General features: G+C 42.0%; 1 protein-coding gene across 2 annotated transcripts in view; it reads left to right on the plus strand.

Annotated features, from left to right (window-relative positions):
• The window catches only part of ST8SIA5 (ST8 alpha-N-acetyl-neuraminide alpha-2,8-sialyltransferase 5), a 65,860-nt gene that overhangs the window by 28,428 nt on the left and 16,166 nt on the right, over window positions 1–21,266 (plus strand). For both annotated transcript variants that reach the window (XM_084504080.1, XM_084504081.1), the window contains exons 3-5: window positions 7,115–7,222; window positions 18,927–19,019; window positions 21,163–21,249. In XM_084504080.1, the coding sequence (XP_084360206.1) occupies window positions 7,115–7,222; window positions 18,927–19,019; window positions 21,163–21,249 (288 nt within the window). The remainder of the gene's footprint in view (window positions 1–7,114; window positions 7,223–18,926; window positions 19,020–21,162; window positions 21,250–21,266) is intronic.

The raw sequence follows: 21,266 nt of genomic DNA on the forward strand, positions 1-21,266 counted from the left end.
TTGCATCCATTTTGCATTTTCATCAGCCCTGCAGATAGCCACTGTCCTTCCGCACCCCTTTATCTAGTTAGTTTTGTGCTTTAGCTCTTGTGATGGAAACCTTAAAAGCAATATCCATCGCTGTAGCTTCATGGCACATCCCATAAGAACAAATACAGCCAAGCTTTTCACAATCCCAGATGAAAATCTCGACCATTCAACAGCGTGGAAGGCTTGCACAGAATCTTGCCTGCTCATGTGGCTGACACAACAAGCACAGTGCCTTTATCAAGCATCTTCCTTGTCATCTTCCACCCAAGCCCTTAGCACAACCAGGGCTCAGTGGTTATGTTTACACTGAAGAATACGGCACAGTGTAGGGACACTTGACCTCGTAGTAAATATATCAGCTTTGGAAACATGAGTTGCAAAGCAATTAGCTTAGTCAGGTCTTTAGTGCCCCGGTGAGATTGCTTTTGGTACCCATGCTGTGTCAGGTATCTTAGCACTGAGCTGCAATTTCAAGTGTCAGAATTTGCTTAAAATATTTGGGATTTCCCGTGAGACTCTGTGTCTGGGACTTGATCGGTCCTTTTTCTTGATGAGTTCACAACCTGCTTCACTGTCAACTGTTGTTGGTTTTATGCTTCCCCTAATTATTACAAATACTAATCTTTTAATTATGAATATTTATTACAAAATGCTGATTTTATATTGCTCCTTGGATGTTTATCTTCCAGCCACAGATCAGAAAAGGAATGTTTGCATTGTTTTATCTTCCTTAGGAAGTAATTTTAGATCAGGTTTTTCAGAAGTTGCATGTGAATATCTGATACAAAATTTATCCCAAATGTGAGATGTGCTGTATGAAACAAAACCTTTTTTTTCCTCTATAATAGTGGTTATAATCCAGAAGCTTCCCACCTATGTTTCCAATTTTGCTCTTTGTGCTAGTCAAAATACACTCCTCCACCACTTTATTACTAGCGTTTTCCTCCAATGTGTAGAGCCAGGCTCATCCCCAGGATAGTGCAGTATGGGCCAATGTGTGATGTAACCACACGTGTCCATTTCCAGCATCCTCCATCCATGTCTTCCTCTTCATGGGACCCATATTATATCGTATTGCTCTTTATTAATGCAGTGAGTAGAAATACGAACATTTTGCTCATTTTACTGGAGAAATAAGTATTTTTCGCAGCTTGACAAGTCAGATTCAAATCTACTTCCACTGAATGCAAATGTGAGTTTTAATAAACTGTTCAGATAAGTGTTTGCCTTTCACTTGTCATCTAATTTCATTGTCTTCAGTGACCAAGTCTTGTTCTTTTTTCAGCAAAGGAGAGGTTTTGGACTCAGAGGCTAGCATACCTTGACTCTGCTGGTTTTGGTTTGATCTCAGGGTCTCAATGCTTCCTAGTGGATGCCTTATTTACCCCTTGATATCTAGGGACTTTTGAGGACCTCTGATGTCTTTTCAAGTGCTGGGTAAATAAACTTGCTGTTTCTGGCCTGTGCAGAATATGGATTAAGATCATTGATTTTCCTCCCAGGCTCCACTTACTATCTCCATTGTCTTCTGTCTTTTTCTTCATGACTGCAGAAGTCTGTCACACTACTGAATCCTGATATTCCTCCCTTTTTCCAACCTTTTTTACTCTCTGATCCATTTTAGTCACTGTTTTTAATCACTCTAATCTACAGGTCATTCATGCATAGCACTGGTTTTGTTTTATTTTCCATCCACCCTGTGGACACAGTGAGTCATATTTTCCTTATTTTGCAGGAAAGAAGGAACTAGATCTTCAGCATGATTAATCATCTGACTTTCCTATCTCTGTGACATCCGTGTTAATAGTCTAGGGGGATCACTTTCCAGTTGCAAGGAGAGTAGCAAGATCATTTAACCCTGAAGACTTCAGTTCCTCTTCTCAAGGGCACAAGGATTATGAAGTGGGGAAACTGAAGTAGAGTGAAAGTAAGTGATTTCCACTGACTTTGGGAAGCCAGTACATGGCCTGGACTGTCTGTTTGTCATGGCAGGGCCTGCATATGGCTTTTGTGTTTGGGTGGCATGGAACAGTGCAGGGCAGCACCGTGACCAAACGTGAGGACATATGATTGGAAAATTATTAATGGAATTAAATTTAATGGAATCAAAATTATTTAATGGAATTAAATTAAAACTATTGTATGGAATTAACATATATATTATTAACTTATAACTGAAAGAGCCAAGGCTTCCTGTCACATCCCAATACTGTCTTTGCTAAGGAAAGTGCACACAGGGAAGGAATGTGAGAAGTACTAGAAATAAAGAACAGGGAAAGTAAAGACAAGTAAGAGAGGGAGTTCCAAAAGAAAATGCAGTAATGTGCCTTGCTTGTGAGGACATTCGTGCCTTTCTTTCACTCCTTCAGAGAAGGCACCCTCTGCTTCCCCTTGCCTGCCCATCTGTGGTAGACCAGCAAGCTGAGTCAGATCTTGGCATTGCTTCACCGGTATAAAATGACATTGGTTTCTGTCCATTTTTGCTTGCCTCTGGGTTTAGTCTGCCTCTGGTAGATGCAGGATGAGGGTAGTGGTAGCTGTCACCTTGGAAAATGAGTGGAAATTGCCAGCTGGCTGGGATAAAATGAGAGGAGCTGGTGGTTTGGTGAGTGAGTTGGCTTCAGAGTGCAAGGCGCTGCTCCGTGCCCTCTCCTTGCACTGCTTATGTGATGCCCTAGACAGGCTCTAACAGGCCCAGCAATGCATAAAGTCTTTTGCTGTGGAATAGCTCCCTTTAAAAAGCCTTCTTGTCTGAGCTGAATTTTCACCTTGCCTTCATGCTTCAGAAAGGCAGCAAGACCCCCCTGAGGTAGGATCTCGAGGAGAAAGCAGCGCAGACACAAAGCTCCTTGCTGCAATCCATTCACTCTTGTTCGTTCTTGCCTACTAGCTCAAAAACCTCATAATTGTTCAAAACCCGCATAATTGATGTGCTCTGCTATTAAAACCTCTGCTTGTGCAGGGGTTGTTTCTTGTTTGGATTATGGCAATGAGCTTTTTGCTTTGCTTCCTGCTGCTTCGACAGCCGGTCTTGACAAGCCCTTCAGAATTACTGCTGCTTCGTTAATTTTCTTGCTCTTTTTTGCCCCCTCCCCCTATTCTTGCCTTATGGCAGTGTTTATCTGACCACATACTGCTTCTGCATTTACAGCTACCAATTAGGATCAAAATATTGCTTTGACATTTACCTGAAATTCAAGGTCTTTCTTGCTAAGACATCCAACTCACGGTGTTGTTGAACACAAGGTGCCAGGTTGCTTGTTCTCCTGTATGTTAGGGGTAAGTGCCATGATTAATGCTGTTCATGAGCTCATGAGGTCTGTAGACTGGCACTAGGTTTGCCCACAGCAAAACTTCCTTCATGATAAATTTGCTTACAGTGAATGCACAGAACACTGATATCGTTTTTAGTTATTACGTCTTTTATAAAGTCTTCCCTTGTCATCACCAGCATCAGATGTTGGGGAAACGTGCTAATTTTAGAAGGGTTAGAAATAGAAAATGGAAATAACAGTAGGGCAAACTGAGCAAATGGCAAAGTTCCACCATTGGTAATTGTTGGTAATGATCCAAGGCTTTGATGTTGCTTTATTTATTTATTTATTTTACCTCTGTGACATGAACTGTCCAACCTACATAGAAGACCTCCACATCTACATCATTTCCTTGGCTTTCCTTCCCTTCTTTTAATCTCTTAACATTCTTTTTTGTCGTGCTTCTTTTTATCTGCCTTTTCTGTTCCCATCCTGTATATGCATCCCTATTGCAATTCTGATTCACAGAAGCTTAATTTACCTCGTTATCTACCTGTTAAAGTGTAGTTAGTGCTGAGAGTGAATGTGCTGGTATTTAACTACCACAATATGCCAAAGAAACCTGCTGATGGAGCAGTTCATGACTCTGACTTATTTTCTCAGTTTGTTTGCAGATTTGAACAGATAGTATTTATGAACATTTAAAATTCACAATTGTAAGGATTAGACAATTTTAGGTTCTTAAAACTAAAATCTCCTGACTCGGGGCTGATTGACTGAAATCAATGGTGAAACTTAGAGTAATCTTGTTAGGAACAGAATTAATTCAGGTCAGTGTTTGCAAATGTCTCATCTTTGATTTTTTTTTTTTTTACTCCGACTTAATACTACAAACCATTATTTGTGGGAGTTTTTCTTACTAGGAGGAATGGGTCTATTGAATATTCAGTCCAGAAAATACTGTACATTACCTTTGTGTCAGTCTTGTGGACTTGCAGTGAGACACAGTCCTATGAGCTGTGGTATGTTTTGTGTATATTTAAGTCTGCATGGTGCTGAACTCTGTAGCACCTGCTCACTGGAAGAAGAGCACTGGATAGTCCCTTTTATCCTGTCTCTCTCGAGATCAGACACTTGGCTTGCTCCTAACCCTAAGCTCAGCTCACCACCTTGTGTTTTCTCCTGACCATGTAGAGGAAGAAGCGTCATACCCGGCCCCCTGCTTGCTCTCATCAGGTATTTTTGTACCTCAGGTCCCCCGGTCTACCATTTCAAAGCTGAGTATTTTAAGCTGTTCCTCATGAGACATACCTACCATTCCTCACCATTAGTCTTCCTGATCTCCTCTTGGATCTTACCCAGCATTTGTGTGTCCTCCTGCAAACTTGGTGCCTCAGTGACAGTACGCAGTGTTCCCAAAAAGGCCCGATGAGATGGGAGCATTAGAAGGTGGTTTTATCATTTCCTTTGCTTTAGGGTCAGATCCCCAGGCTACCTTTAAGCATTTACTTCGCTTTCCTTCCAGCTGTTAACGTGCAGAGCGAAGATATCCAAAGGGAAAAGGCTTTACCAATTGTTTTAATTCTTCATTTCATCTCCCTGAATTTTGGCTACACTTTAGGAGGGTTAACCTCTGAGTGCAACTTTGATACTGGCTACTTATCAAGACTGATGCTATTTCAATTTGCAAGTTAGTATCCAAGTTCAAAATAGCCAATTTAAATCCAATTAAAAGTTTCAATTCCAACTTGTTTTTCCCACACTTCTACTCTCTCCCCTTGCATCATTCACTGCTGCCCTTAGCAGTTAAAACATATTTTTAAGGCCATACAGTTAGATGTCTTTTACAAGGACATTTACACTATTCTACCGGAGTCATAAAGTGCAGCAAAAAAAGTGTTAGACTATGATGCATGGGAGAGAATCACGGGTGTTTATTTCAACAAGCCTGAAAGAGAAGGTGTCTTAGTCAAAGTGAGAATTTTCTCATATTTTCTTCACACCCATCTTCTACTTAGAAGTCATCACCTCGGGCAACCTCAGCTGATTAAAAGCTGTCAGAGCAGTGTCGAAGGTACGCGACTCCCTGGTAAGCCACAGCACTGCTCCAGCTTACAGGCATTACAGTATAAACCACACACCCTTTGATGTCATTTTCCAAGCTGAGGGGGCAGATCAGGATGCCAGCTCTTTCTTCAGTTCACAGTATTTAAACCACTCAGAATTCCCTCTCACAAAAAAATGCCTTTACCAGAAAGTGGGTTTTCAATGTAAAAAAAAAACAAAACAAAACCAAAAAGATTAAAAGGCACAAAGCATACAAGAATAACCATCATAGATCATTTCAAAATTTGTTATTTATAGGTAAAAAAAAAAAGCATTTGTGGTGACATGCATTGCACAGTTTGGGTGGTGAGATGCTTTTGTCACGTGTGCCCACACTACAAGCAACCCTGAGCTCCCTGTGCTGCTGATGGAGGGAGGCTTTGCAGCAGGGATCAGTTCCCCCTAGGGGAAGGACAGCCTTTGACCAGGTGAATTTTTCCCCAAACTAACTCTATTGAGCCAATCTCTATTGATTTTTAATGACCAAGACAGTTGGCTCAGGTGGAAATGCCTGCACTGAAAATACTTGGATAATCTTGTCTTGAAAGAGTTATGACAACAAGGAAGTTTTGTGCACGTGTTTCCACAGTACAGAATGGAGAAACACCTTCTACATGCTTTGTGAGCCCTGTAGAGCTGCTCCACTTTTCTGCTGCGGGAAGCAGAAGCCTTTTTTTAATGCCCCATGTCTGTCCTTCTTAACTGCCTGTGCTGATAGCTGCTGCCAGTTGGACTAGGGGATGGAGGTGGTCTGAGAGATGCTCCAGTCCTTGTAATCAGCTTGCTGAACAAGAAACCTAGCGGGGTCCTGGATGCCCTTTCTTTTGGGCAGAGCAGGCGGGCAGATTGCTTCCTGGCTGTTCCCACACAGCCCAGCCAGGAAGTTAACTTTCAGTATTGGCAGCACCAAATGTTCACAACTCAGCTGCCAGGCTTCTGAAATCATGAAATTGGGTTAAAACGGAGAAGCTTAAAAATAACAATCAGCAAGATTCTTTTTCGTTGACTTCTGAGCTATAGGAGGGATTTGGCTTGTATTGTCAAGTGTTTCTTCAGACCCAGCTTTTTCAAATACATGTGAAATTTCTGCCCAGCTATAGGTGGAGTTTCCAGAAGACTGCAGGCAGTCACCATGAGACTTGCAATGGGTTTGTGAAAGTTTCGAAGACAGGGACTTGTGTTGGTTGTGATTTGCATTTGCTTAAAAAATATCGTCTTCCCAAGTAGGGAGAAGCAGCAATATGGAGTGATTTAGTGAAGTCATCAAATATGATAATTAATAAATCCTTTGCCAGTATGGCCAACAAATCAGAGGGAAGATCCAGTGCCCACCACATTTAACAACTACGGGAGATGTAAACTGCAAGTTTGGAATGTTTACTTCTTTGGCCCTGGAGTTTTATCACATCAGTCTCCAACTCTTTGTACTTGTGACTTGCTTCATGCATCTGCGTGTCCTTGAGCACAGATGGTTACTGGCCTTCCAGTTTGGTTGGGGTGACTGCTGCTGTGTTCAGACAAGGACTTGTAGAGTCTATGGGAAGTGAAAATTAACTGTTTGTACAAGTAAGATAATGAACTGTGGTTCTTGGTATCTTTTTGTTGTTTTTGTTGCTGTTTGTGTCATAGTCACCTTTCTGTGTTAAGAAAAAGGACACGAGAACTCGTGCTGATAGTGAACTAATGAATGTTATCAAATATCAACTGCCTCGTTTTCTTGCTAGAGGGCTGCAGTTTAGCTGGCAGAATGGAGAGGAGTTGGCAAATTGGACCGGCACCTTTAATTTCACGGATGACGGAGCAGTGAAGAGTGGCAGTGACACAGGCACCAGGTACCAACACCAGAGGGAATGACTACAGAGATCTCGTGCTCTCCATATGAACCACAAGTGCGGGCACAGGCTGTATGAACAAACAGGTTTACAGTTTGCTTTGGCTGTTCAGTGCTGCTCCCCATGGCACATAAGATGCTGGGGATGCCCAAGTGCTGTGCTGTTTTCCCCCTTCAAGGTCCCAGGGCCATTTTGGAACATGCCTTAAGCATCCATGGGGTATGCTGGAGGGTGATTTGTGTCCTGGCCTCTCCTATTTTCATTTGTCCACCAAGGCCATGTGTCAGTATATGGCAGCGTGGGAGAGTGGGACTTGGGTGGGCAGTGGGGAATGTCCCAGCATACTAGTGTTGATGCAAGCAGAGCACGCTGGAAAATCTGACCCAAGGCTTTCTTTATAATAGAATATATATTTATTAAAAATGTAATTTAATTTGAAATCCTTCCACAGTGCCTAGTAGGGGAGAAATGTTGTATCAAGACAAGAGCAGAGTATTCCCTTTATTTACTATTCTGAGATGGTTTAAGAAGTGCTGATGTGCCGTTGTGCTTTTGGTGCTTATTAATTTGAAGTAGGGTCCTTTAGACTGACATATATATATGAAGGGTCATGAAAGGCCATATTGCATAGGCAAGAAACTGTCTGCAGTTGTCCCCAAAGAGCTCTGTGACTATCACATGCTATCTGTATAAATCACTGTCAGGTGTGGGGACATTTGGGATGTCTTCTGGAACCTCAGTTATAAAAAAAGCCCTGCTGGGAAGACTGTTTAGTCCTCAGCTTTTGTACAAGGCAAACTCCAGGACCTTTACTTTGAGGATCAAAGCTTTGTGAGTTCAGTGCACAGAGGAACAAGGTAAAATATTCTTGTGGATGGTTAAAAAAGGACCTTTCAGTGCATAGTACTTACTCCCTATCTCTATTGACATGAGGGAAATCAAAAATCCTGAATCACGTGTAGTATCAAGTTCAATAAACAGCAGGAAAACCTTAGGAACACTTTAAGTTGAAGAAAAACATATAATAAAAAAAAGCTTGTTTTTAATAACTATGTATAAATAAAACTCTCTCTGGATAAATTACGTATTTTGTGGGAAATACCATCACACTATATTTTGTTAACCATATGCCACTACAGCTGTGGAGCTGAGAGCATTTCAAAGGCAAGTGGAAGCACAGAGTCTGACCTGCCAAAAACCACCCAGTCTCACTGAACCACAGCAATGCTGCAATTCTTGTTGGGCTCTTAGCTGGAATGTGATCCCTATCAGTGCTGCTTAACACTCAGCTCCTCTAACTAGTTAAGGGAGCATTATGAAAACAACCAGAGTAGCTGCAGTTTTGAGCTCAGAGCAAGAGAAGGATGGTTCATTCTTTCTAAGTCTGTATTTATGTATGCGTGTATCTATCTGTCTGTCTATTTCGTTGCATTTTAAGTGTGTGCATCTACAGTCTGTATACTCAAAATCTTCAGTCTAGGCACTTGGCATATGAGAAGACCAAATGTGGCACAAAGACAGATATCTTCTTGAAGACAGAGGAGGTTTAATAAGCACAGATTTCCCCCTCTAGGCACCCTTGGCAGGGACAATTGAACCATCATGGTGTGCAGGATGGGAAACCAAAATGTTTGAGTGAAAAATACATGCTAATAATGAACAACACTGAATAGCAGTTCTCCTCTCAATCTGTTTAGCCACTTTAACAAGGAAGAGGTTCAGGATGCAAGTGTTTTTTATTCAAGCAGGATCTAATTGCATGAGTTAGGTGTACATTCCAAAGGTTATAATAACAATGTAAACATGTAAATGTCAAAGTCAGTGTCAGGTTAATGACTGTGGAGCTGAAAGATGGGGATTTTGAGTTAGGGATAAATCTAGGTGTGACATGCATTGCACATAAACGTGTTAAAGATGTTATTTACCAATTTGTCTACTGCTTGAAAGCTAAGTATACAGCAAAATAAAAAAGAACTGTATACGTGTAGAGGTGAGACCGTGGTGAGTAACTGCAGAACTATGTCATAATCTGCTTGCTGTTTACCTTTGATCACCTTTTTTACTTTGTTACCACGAGACTTCTCCTGAGAATCTTAATATAACACCCAACATCAAACTGTTGATATAATGTGAAAGCAACCCTTCCTCGAGTGAATAGTTCTTTCCACCAAAAAGAAAACTTCCAGACTAAATTTTTCTGGCCTCATTTTACTTGTATACATTTAGACGTCTCCAGAGAGATGTCTAAAGAGCACATAACTAGTTATATGTCAGCATATGCACAGTAAATACCTTTCACTGCATGGCTGTGCAGTTTATTGTGTGTCATCACCTCCTTGTAGAAGGTTTTGTGTTTAGAGGTAGTAATTGAAATATATACTAATATTCTTTTCATTAGGTTCTAGAATTCATATATTTACATGTACATTGGTGTGTTTTTATTCATGCATGCCTGGTATTGTTCCAAGTATATTCTATAACTACTCTTTGTCTTTTAACTGGGGTGCTGAGACATTAACAACTCAGTACTCATTCTATAAGAGTGATTTATTAGATGCAAATGAAGGACTTCCAAAGCAGAAGGCATACTGAGAAAATAATTCTGTTACAATTGCAAGGCAGACAGACTTCACAAGAGTAGTGGCCACATCAAAACCAATGAACTGTGAAGATCAAACGCTGCAAAAAGGATCAAACAGCTGAGAAGTAAAGAACATCATGTTGTCTGATTTCCACAGGAAAAGATTCAGGCATTGACAAGCTGGCATGTTTTTTATTGTCCAGGGGAGTTCACTACAGTTTCAGAAGATGAGCCCTACTCGAATTGCAGACAGCTCCACTGTCCCAGAGTAACCAAGCTCACCAAGGCTTTTCATCCCAGGGCATGAGACACTTTTTTAGATTGCACAGAACTGTTCCGTGGAGATAGATAGAAAGTGGTATCATGAACTCAGCTCAGTAAGTGGTGCAACAGAGAGTGTGGCTCAGGTTTGTGGCAGCTGTCATTGTTATGAGTAGTTTTCCCACAGAGGTGTGTGTTTTCTCGGACTTTCTGAACACCAAAAGCTTCATTTCCATGCATAGTGCATTGCTGTGCATCTTCCAGGAAGCAATAAAGTTGTGAATACTTTATTCATAAGAAAAGTTTACTGAGTAAAACATGTAAGCCTCCAAAGCCATGGGGTGGTGAGGCCAACTGTAGGTGTGTACACTCAACCTAAGGAGGACTTTCCTAGAGATTCATCCCTGGATTTGGGCATTTTTCTAGAGCCCAGAGTGCTCTGTTCTCCTTTTAATATGTTTTGCAATTTATTGGGATTGTGAACCTTCATGCTTAAAGCATTTATTGTTGCCAAGATTAAACTGCCTTAATGGTGTGATGATAGACCTGGCCTGTTGGTTGGGTTATGGTGTTCTCTGCCACCTTCAGTTCATCTGAGCTGAAGATGGGGTTCAATATAGGACATAGGTAGTAAGACCACAGGAGCCTTCGGTGGGTGAGATAAGTGAGCTGTATACTTTTGGGCCTTCTGGTTCCTACACTGAATTCTCCAGTATTGCAAATAGGGAACTTTGTCCCAGTGGCTACAAAATAGAGAGTGTAATCCACTGATTTCATCAAATTCACATTTTACAAGAATGCAAATCAGGGCTTGAACCATCAGACCTCATTGACCGGGATGGTAGTTGAGGATGTTCCTTAAGTCACAGTGCTGAACTCTTTGTATTTATCATACAAAGATACTAAAATCTTGAGAAACACAAGAAAAAAATAAGCCATTGCTTGCGATGATAAGCTAAAATGTGTTTTTGAGATGTTATTGATGTATAAGTGTTGTCATATGTTTTGTTATGCCTCCCAGGTGGTTGTACGGATAACAACATCAGCAGCTTATTTCAATCAGAGTGATAGGAATGGGCTTGATTAAAACAACTGAACAGCAGTTTTATTAAAACTGGAGAGCTCTGAAATGGATCTGGTAAAACAGTAGTCCCTGCAGCATACCCCGCTGCTGCTTGTCAGCAGCTGGTGCTGTTTTGATATGGTGATCAGGAAAGAAAAGAAACAACAAAGTCTCCTCCAAAAAGCCCATTCAGTATGCTCTCCAATAAATTGTTCTGAGGGTGACACTGCGCAGTGGAAAAGCCTCTAAATGGAGATGTGTGGCAGTCTCTGGGGGAGGAGACCCAGGGGGCACAGGGAGCTGTGGTGGTGGTTTGGGAGTGTGGTCTGTGAGATGGGCTTATCCCCGGTGAGTGAACACACTGCAGGGGCTTTGCTATGTCAATTAGGGCTGTTTCTGCTTTAGGTCCTGCTATTTCACCACCAGCTGTGCTATACTGAACAGTATGTTAGATGGAAATTCTGAGGAAACCTTAGTCTTGGATAAGTGGACGGATGAGAAGGGAACGATGTGGCACTGGCAGGAGTGGATGTGTGGTCAGTTCATGCTCCTAATGTGGTTTAGGACAGCAGAGCCAGGCAATCCCAAATGATCCCAAATGATTTTTGTATTGAGATGTGAGGATAGGTTATCAAAAGCAGAATGGCAGGGAGCAGCAAGTACTAGTTAGCCAGAAACTTTCATAGCTGTGGTGCAAAACACATCCCCAGGGTATCACAACTATCATCTCATCTGTACAGATGTGTAAAGTGCTTGTGAAGTCACTCGACCAGATCAGATAAGGACTCCAGAAACAGAACACTTCTGAGATATGGCAGACTGACGCATGCACTTCTCTGAGGTTAATTGGGAGGTAGAGCTATCAACAAACTAAATTTAAGGGACAGCAATATAAAAGTTACTCCTCCTCTGTGAAAGATCAAATATTTGAATTTATGTCTGGTTTGTGGAAGCACTTTTGTTTTAACATAAAAATCTGGAAGATAGGTAGGGGATCCTGAAACATTTCTGGACACTTCTGGCGCTATCTGTTACCAAAACCACAGACAAACTTGTGACACTGTGAGGAGATATCTAGCCAAACATTTCAAAATATCCTAGCTGGGTACTCAGGAGGTTCATAAGTTAATAGCTGTTAAACTCAGGTACACAATGTTGGGAAAGTGTGAGTCCTTATTCAAGAATTTAATTTCCTTATTTTTGTTTGATTATTCCAGTTCTTTTAGAAAGAAAAGCATATGTGAGCTAAAGATGCTATTTCTATCCTCATCTTCCAAAGCACTGGATATTATTTTCCTTGGTATTCTGCATTGAAAAGCTTTCTGCTACTAGGAATTGCTTCCTGGTGCAGCACTGGTCCCCCCTACTTCGTCACCATATGTTTAGATTAAGCATCATATGTCTCTCATACTTTTTGGAACCCAAACCATTCTTATAGTTCCTTTCATAAGTCCTCAATGTCTTGGACCCTCAAAGCTGAAGCAGCAGAACTGGATGCAGTATTTCCTGGGCAACCCGCTCTAGGTGTCCCTACTTGAGCAGAGAGGGGTTGGGCTGGATGACCTCCAGAGGTCACTTCCAACCTTAGCCATTCTGTGAACACTTACATTTTCATTTTTTGCATGACACATTTTGTTTGTAGCTACAGCCACGTACTGAAAGTTAGTGATCAATTAGACACAAGTATGTATTAACATTAGAGATGGAGATGGTAAAAGATTTAAACCAGGTAAGGCTAGTGCCCCTGGCATCGTCAGAAGACAGACAGGAGGGATGTGAACCATCTATTTTCATATTTGTTGTCCCCAAGGTGGAGGTAGTTTCATCAACCTCTATAGATGAAGACTCTTGCCTCTTCAGCCTTCCCTTTGTGCCCACAGCAACTTCTCTCTCACTTCAGTCTTTCAAGCAACAGCCTGGTGTGGAGAAGTCAACACAGCCTCTCAGGGGGCAGAAACAACACGTACAGCAATGAGATATTTTTTGCCACAGCTCTAGAGAAGTGTAAATTAATCTGAGTGCATCAAACATTTCTGCTTCACGTGCTCGTTCTTGGATCTCATTTAACACCAGTACATCCTCAGATGTTTTCTTTTACGTGGTGTAGTACGAAAGGTCATTATGGTTTCCATCAGCTTCATGGCCTGCTCTTGTTCTCCAAGCTAATCCTGTGGTCCAGGCAATGTCTGTGAGGGTGGCACCCGAGGTCCCTGTTCCTGCCTGCCTTTCACTTGCCTCTACATCACCTTCTTCTGCCCAGCAGGGATTTACCTAAGTGCCTTCCAACCAAGGTCAAAGTGCATGTGTGCAGTTGTAGGAGGATATGACTTGCAAAGTGATAGGTTGCATTATAGGGGGGGGGGGGGAAATATCAAAATGTCAGGCCCTTAAACCTTTTGACCAAACCTTGCACATCGTCATGTCACATAGAATAATTAATAGAGGGAAAATCTGGCAGGATTTGGTCCCTCACTCACAACAGAGTGATGAAGTCAGTACCTACTTGGCTTTGTTTTGCCTGAATTTTCCAGAGCCCCTGTAATCACTATATGCTCCACTTGAGCAGTGCTTTTGCTAAAAAATTCTGTGGATCCTCTGCTAGTCCTCCTGGATGAATATGAGTCCCCATGTGCTTTGGGGACTGTGCCCTAGCACACTTGCAAGGTTCCTGAGTGAGGAAGGTGACTCTAGACCTGAACTTGGCCGTGGCTCTGCCCATACTGATGAGTGCAAGCACCACAAATTGGACATCTCTCTTAGTAAGTATTCAGCCTGCAGGGCTTAGTTCACTTGCTCTCATTTCTTAGTCACTAGATAATGTGTATTTTTGGAAAGATCTTTGTTTTTCCTGCAGGGTAGGTGGAATCCTTCCTGTGGTACTCTGCTCCCTTGCAGTGTAAGCGCTGCAGCCTCACCACGAGCAGTGCAGAACCAGCACTGCAGGAACGAGCAAAACGGGAGGGCGTTTGTGCAGCAGAAAATGGTTTCACTTAAAAGACGCCTGACAATTACATTCAATTATATTTTCAAACCTTTGTGCAATGTATCAGACAAATCAGTGCCTCAATCCAAATGTCACTTGAAGACAGGATTGAAGCCTCCGGCTTTTTAATTCATGTTGCACGACCAAGAAAAGCTTACTTTTGATCAAAGCAGGAGCAGCCCGACTGCAGATGATCAAAGACCTGAGCGTTAGCTGGTGTATTGGGAAGTCGGATCTCTCTCTCAAGCTCAGTAAGCTGCTCAGCTGGAAGTGAGATTGCAATGGGAGACATGAAGGTTAGAAAAGAAGAAAGTCATGGTTATTTAAAATGGGAAAATTACAGAGCAAATAGCATCTCATTTCTGGACATTCAGCACTGAGGGGTATGAAAAGAGTCCTCTCCCAGCACTTGTGGTGTTAAGATATGGGATTTGATCCTGGAAAAATGTAGATTTGGAAGGTATAACTGACCTGAATGGACATTGAGCAGTGAGCTGTGTGCATTTTCCCAGTGCCATGGGAAAACGTGTGGTTTGCTGTGACTCAGTTGTCGTCATGTTCCCTCTTGTAAAGAACCGTGGATTCCTGGACTGGTTTTCCCTTTGACTTCTGACCTCTGAGGGATGAAAATTTAGATTTCAGCAAAGGAAGGGAAAGCAGTACAGGGAGAAGAGATTCTGGGGTGACACGTAAGAAAGGAGATTCTGGGGTGACATATACACACTGTTTCATGGATGTGAAACCTGCCTGTCATTCCTGGAAAGCTAAAATGCAACCCTTCCTCATAGCAAAAGGAGTAGCGTAGTCAGGAGTATCACTTGTCACTAATCAAGAGCATAAATCAAAATAAACTGCACTACACCCTTACATTTTAGCTGGATATCATACTGAGGAAGATGACGGGGAGGACAGTTTCCATTGGTGTTAATTAAGCTGGCAGGCGAATGTGTCTTTGTTCACGGGGAGCTCTGTGGTTTGGAGTAGGAGTTAATAGGCAGGAGCAGCACTTGGAGCCCGGGGAGTGGGTGAGACTGATGCCTCCTGTGGGAGAGCAGGCGGGCTGCTCTCCAAATCCTCCTGGCAGGACCAGGCTGCAGGTCCCACTGAGCAGAGGAGCTGGGTTTAGAGGACATCCGCAGGGGCTGAGGGAGCTCATGTTCCTTGTAATAGAGCTTGGTGTTGGGGGAAAGAACAGCAGGAAGCCTGTGTGTGGGAAGAGGTCAGCCAGAGCTGCGGGGAGCTGCCTCTGCTAATCTGCCATGGTGTCTGAAGCAGGAGGAGGAGAAGCTGTGGGGCAAATGAAGAACATGAATGTTCCTGGAGAAGGAAATGCATCACTGCCTCGTGGATTTCTTTCGGATCCAGAAATGGTTTATTTTTCATGTGATTCTTTCCCCCTTACCCTTCTGCCTCTCTGGTAGCACATCTTTTTTCTTCTTTTTTTTTGGTTCATGGATTGGTTAAACAGGCAATGATCAAAGGGAGCCTCTGGGACTCAGAAAATTTCATCTCTTTCATAAAATAACAACTCTGTCTGCTGTGCCACGCGCTGAGGCCAGCTTTGCCGTGTGATAACGTGCTGTTTGACATCTGGGCTGCGGCTCTCTAACCTAGCAGCATAACCAGAAGTGCACAGGAAAGGTAAAAATGCATGTTCACCTAGACTTTTACCATTCTTAGCTGTCCTGAAGCACACACAGGGTACTATAACCTGATGTTGGGCTGAAAGACAGCACGAGGCTGATACACCATTGCTTTCCTCCTGAAGTGAGGTGGGAGAGGTGGGAGTGGTGTGCAAGGTGCTGAGTGTTGCATGGGGATGTATTCCTGCCTCTATCAATTCCTTCATGTAAAACGTGAACATTCAGGGTCCCAGTCTTGTCTCACTCAATGAGCCAAAGTAAAGGATGGATAACACCAAACACAATAAGAAAAATGAGTACTGAAGGGGGGTGAAAAATTGTGTAGTTACTTTTGTATCTGGACCGATAGCCAGACAAGACCCCTTCACCCTGTAAAATGCTGTGACCAGCCAGAAGTCCTATGAAGTCAGTTTGGTTTTGGAAATGCATCTGGAGTACATCCACACAGGGCTTTGGCAAGGCTGTATCAGAGGAGCTCTTAAACCAATTTCAGCTGGAGCATCTTTCAAAATACACAAGTTGTTCAGCCCCAGCTCCACTAAGCCAAGCACAAAGGAGATGTAAAAGTGCAATGGATTTCATCTGCTTTTTAGTAAGGGCTGAATGTCCAGGTGAACAATTAAGTTAGAAGGAGAGCCCAAAGCTGTTGGTGAGAAACCAGAGGAAGGTCCATGTTGCATGACCTTCATCTCCTTTATGGGGGCTGAGGAAGCCTTTTCCCAGATTTGTCAGGATTTATGAAACACTTACAGTACAAAATTCCTTCTACAGAACTCATAAAAATGTATTTGTTTCCTTGAAAAATATGCGAACACACTTCCAAATAGTCACATTCTTGAAAGATTGTTGGGTTACTGTATTTCTTGACAGTAATAAGTTTACTTCCTCATTAAGAATTTTTGATGTTCTGCTCTTGCCATCTTCTTAGCATTGGCTTCTTCCTCTTAGTATCAAGTTTTCTGTCCCTTGCTGGATCACTGTGGTTGGTTTGGGTTTTGGCAAAGTTGAGGTGGTAAAAACCTCAGCGAGGGGTGAAGGAAACACTTCAAAGCAGTTTTTGACAGGTTAGAAATGTTCCCAGTTGGTAGCAGATTGCTTTGGGAGGCTCTTGGTTTTTTTCCAGTCACATACTATAGTCCCTTTCTCCCTCCTGTGGGTTTCTCTCTTCCTAGCTTTATCAAGTTGACTACTTAAAAGGCAACATTCAGAAACTTTAGATCTTTCTGGCTTTAGGAGGCCCTCATGGAGACACCTGGAGATGTTGTTTTCTGGGCACGTTCTCTTCATACAGTTTCCCTGGGTGGCATGAGAACTTCTCCAGAACAGCTCAAAGTTTGGATCCCCCCAGATTTTGTTGTTAACTGTAAACATGAACCACTTATAAAAATAACAAGGTTTTTCTATGTAAGGGTCTTATATTGGGAACTGAACAGAAATTCAGGTCAAATAGGATTTTTGGTGTTATTTTCAAATGACACAACATCAAAATTTTACATTTTGGATGATGGTTTGAATAAAGCTCTTACGGGAATCTAGTACTTTTATTTCTTATTGACAATTCAGAGGATAGGTTGTATTACGGGGTTGTGAATCTGACAATTTAAAGGATCCATAAAAATAACTTGATCTAGCTTCTGTTGTAATACCCATTCCCCCAGGTCATCAACTTGTGTTTCTCCATTATGCCCATAACAGCTGCATGGGTATGTCCCGTTCTTAGGAATCGAGTTTTACTACAGACTTACAGTGATGGGATGAAAGTGATGTAGAGCTTGGTTTATACCCTAAATCATTCTTGCCATTTCAGTACAGTTTCGCAGAATTCATTGGATGGCCTGGGCTTTCTCTGGCCCCTAACATGGGTTGCTGCCATTGTGTTTTATTTCTCCTTAACTCCAGTCTCATGGTGGAGGTAGAGGAGTTCAACTGAAAAAGCACACATTTATGTCAGATTTTAATTAAGACTAGCATTGTCATATCTGATGTGTCTGAGCATCCAAATCCTTTTGTTCTCAAAACCATCTCAATTTTTGTGAGAAGAAAATCCCAGCTCCCTCTCCCCCCCATATACCCCAAGAAAACAAATCACGAAGAAAAGCTCAATTTCAGAGGTAGGCAACAGTCTCCACAGGCATGATGAAACCACCAGCACTTTGCTAAGAATTTAAGGAACTGTTTTTAAAATTCTCAGCACATTCAGACAACCAAAGGATGGAAACAATATACCTTAAGTAATCAGTGCTTTTCCCTTGACTTTCATTGGCAGCTACCATGCCTACAAGAGAGATGAACTCTTCTGAAATCATAGCCAATTAATGCCTAAGGAAGTGAGAATTGTGTTGGATGCTGTTTGAAAACCTGTCCACTTAGTTTAAATCAGTTAAATAGAAACCGAGTGCTCTCTCTTGAACATCTCAAAATTAGCATTTGAGTCCATGTAGGGATGGACAAACTGGACGTAGGTGGCTGTTCTAAAATTAGCAATGACATCTGTATTTTCGTAGAATCATAGAATCACAGAATCATAGAATGGGTTGGGTTGGAAGGGACCTTAAATATCGTTAAATTCCACCCCTCTGCCGTGGGCAGGGACAGCTCCCACCAGAGCGGATTGGCCAAGGGCCCATCCAGCCTGGCCTTGGGCACTGCCAGGGATGGGGCAGCCACAGCTTCTCTGGGCAGCCTGTGCCAGTGCCTCACCACCCTCTGAGTTAAGGATTTCTTCCTCAAATCTAATCTAAATCTACCCTTTTTTAGTTTAAAACCATAGGAGAAGGAGTAATCCTTCTCCTATCACTACACCCTGACAAAGAGTCCCTCCCCAGCTTTCCTGCAGCCCCCTTTAGGTACTGGCAGGCTGCTGTAAGGTCTCCCCAGAGGCTTCTCTTCTCCAGGCTGAGCAACCCCAACTCCCTCAGCCTGTCTTCACTGAATAGGTGCTCCAGCCCCTTGATCATCCTCATGGCCTCCCCTGGACTCATTCCAATACTTCCATGTCCTTGTGCTGGGCCCCAATTTTCCTGTGAAGTAACAACATGCTCTTGGGACAACTGTTGTAGTCTCACATTAGGTAGGGATCACAAATCACAACTTAAAGCAGGTTTTTGTTGAAGTGTAAGACAAGTGTTCTAGTATAAGGGTCATTGATAGTCTTTGTCTTTGTTCTTCTTCAGGTATTTTGAGTTTTATGAAGGGCCTTTGGAATACAACTCCACCAAATGCCTGGAATTACGACAGGACATCATCGAGGTGAAGGTTTTGTCTATGTAAGTATGAATAAATGTTTGCTAAAAAGGTTGCTTTCAGGCAGGATAGAAATGATAATTTATGATGAAATTATGGAAGTATTAAGGTGCAAGAGATTCTTTCAATAGGGATCTCATCAGGGATTTCTGAGGTGAGTAGTGACATTTGAATTTGATCTAAGATCTATCTGAAAAAAAATTGAGCCTTTTAAGTACATTGAGACATTTTGTTCAGGCCCAGTATTCCCAGTTTGGAATTAAATGCAGTGTTTGCAATATTATGTGTAATTTTATATTCCAGGCACTCTACTGAAGATAAGAACAGACAGACTGACTCATGACAAGTGTCTGTCTAGCCTCATGCTCTGTTGTTGATGACAGACAGTAGTGAAGGCTAAGAAATGAGGCAAAATGGTTAGCCTGACCTGATAACAAATTCTGGCATGGGGCCTCTCTGAGCAGTAGGTGGTGTCTAGACTCCAGTAATCAGAGTGGACAATAAACCTCTCTGTTAATTTGTTTAGATCTTTTTTGAGCCCATTTGTACTTTTGAGCCCACTGCTTTAATTTTCTGCAGCATTGAGTTTCAGTAATAACAGTCAGTGAAAAATGCATTTATGAGAAGTCATAAAATATCTGTGTTTTGTCTTGTCTGGTACTGTATGTACATCAGGAAACTAATGAGATGGCTGAGATGTAGCCATGAAGCTAAAGAGATGGAGTCAGGCAAAAAAGATTGCCCATGGAGCTGACTGGAAAGCAAAGAAGGATGTTTTTGTGTTGTCCTTCTGCATTTTTGGCATCACATTGTATTTAGGTGCTTGCGTTGTGTAGTCCCTTACTATATCTACAACCAGTGGTGTAGTTATCTTACCTAGAATCCATAAGGTTTGTTAAGGTGTGTGAAGTCTGACAGTCTCAGCTCAAAGTGCAGCGGTATAAGAGCACAGCTTTAAGTGATCAAGGCCACAGCAAATAGAAGTTATTGCTTCAGGTCTGTGTGAATTTCAAGCATGTCTCCCTTGCTGACTTTATGCATCAAAAAAAATGTAGGTTATGTCCTTGTCTTCTGTATTTGGTACTGGATGAAGGGTACACAAGTAGCAACTTTGCACTGCCTGCTGACTTGCAGTGCTTAAAAATAAATAGAAGGGGTGAGAATGTGACACTTCTGCCAGTGTTCTGCTGAAGGTGGTGAGCTTTGAATTGCTCTTCTGCATACTTATCACATGGTACAAAGAATTACTCATTTCTCTTCATCTTTTCCAGTGATATATAGAATGCAGTGGTCTCCTGCTCAGTTGGATAGTTAGCCTTACTTCTGCGATAGATGCCATTTGACATTAAGCTCTTTTACAATGCTGGGTTCTTCTGATGTGCTTCCTCCTGATGTGGTACATTTCCTAAGTCAGCCCTTACAGTAATGGAAGATTTCCAAGTTAATATGCTCTGGTGGGCTACAGAAAGTACAATATGACCTAATTCCTTCCTCTAACTTCCACAGCCTGGGAAATCCTAAGTTCTACTCACTTTAAATATATATTTCCCTTAAAAGTCTTTGTTTTATTAGAACATTCAAAGCCCTCAAAGTTGAAGAAAACTCATTAATACCTATCAGTCTTGAATAATTCTCAGAGTTCAAAATTTCCCAGCCATATTATAACATTGCTGCCTAGCTCTAGGTGTTTGTAAGGCCTTTGTTATATCCATTGTCCAAATGCAGAAAAGTGTGTATGAACTCTTAAGGTAATACCACCAAAATTGTGTCACCCTTTGCCAGACTAGTGGAATTAGGAGCGTCACTGCTTGATGTAGCTGAAAGTATATTTATTAACAAGGGGGAAGGAAGGAGAGCTCCTTACATAAGGAGCTTTTCACGTTCTCTTCTCCCCAAATATGCTTATCCCTGCATGTGTGAAATTGCAGTTTATACAATGAAGAAAAATCAGTTCCGAGCATCTGAGGAGGTATATATACATGGCTTAGAGTTGTGACCTCTGAGTAGGAAAAGCAACCAAACAAAAAAACAACTAAGTTTTGCACTAGGTGGACTGACTAGTTAGTCCTATCAAACACCTGTTTCGTGGTACCCTGGCTACAGCAGCTGAAGGAGGTGAATGCCATGTAATAAAGAATTTTGCTTTTCTTTCTTTTTATCTTTTAGGGTGAAGCAAACTGAATTGTTTGACAGATGGAAGAGCCTCCAGATGTGCAAATGGGAGATGAATGTCACAGAAGCTAACCTATTCAAGTAAGACATTAATGGGA

Source organism: Aythya ferina (genome assembly GCF_964211825.1).
Source record: "Aythya ferina genome assembly, chromosome: Z".
In the NCBI taxonomy this organism is placed as follows: Eukaryota; Metazoa; Chordata; class Aves; order Anseriformes; family Anatidae; genus Aythya; species Aythya ferina.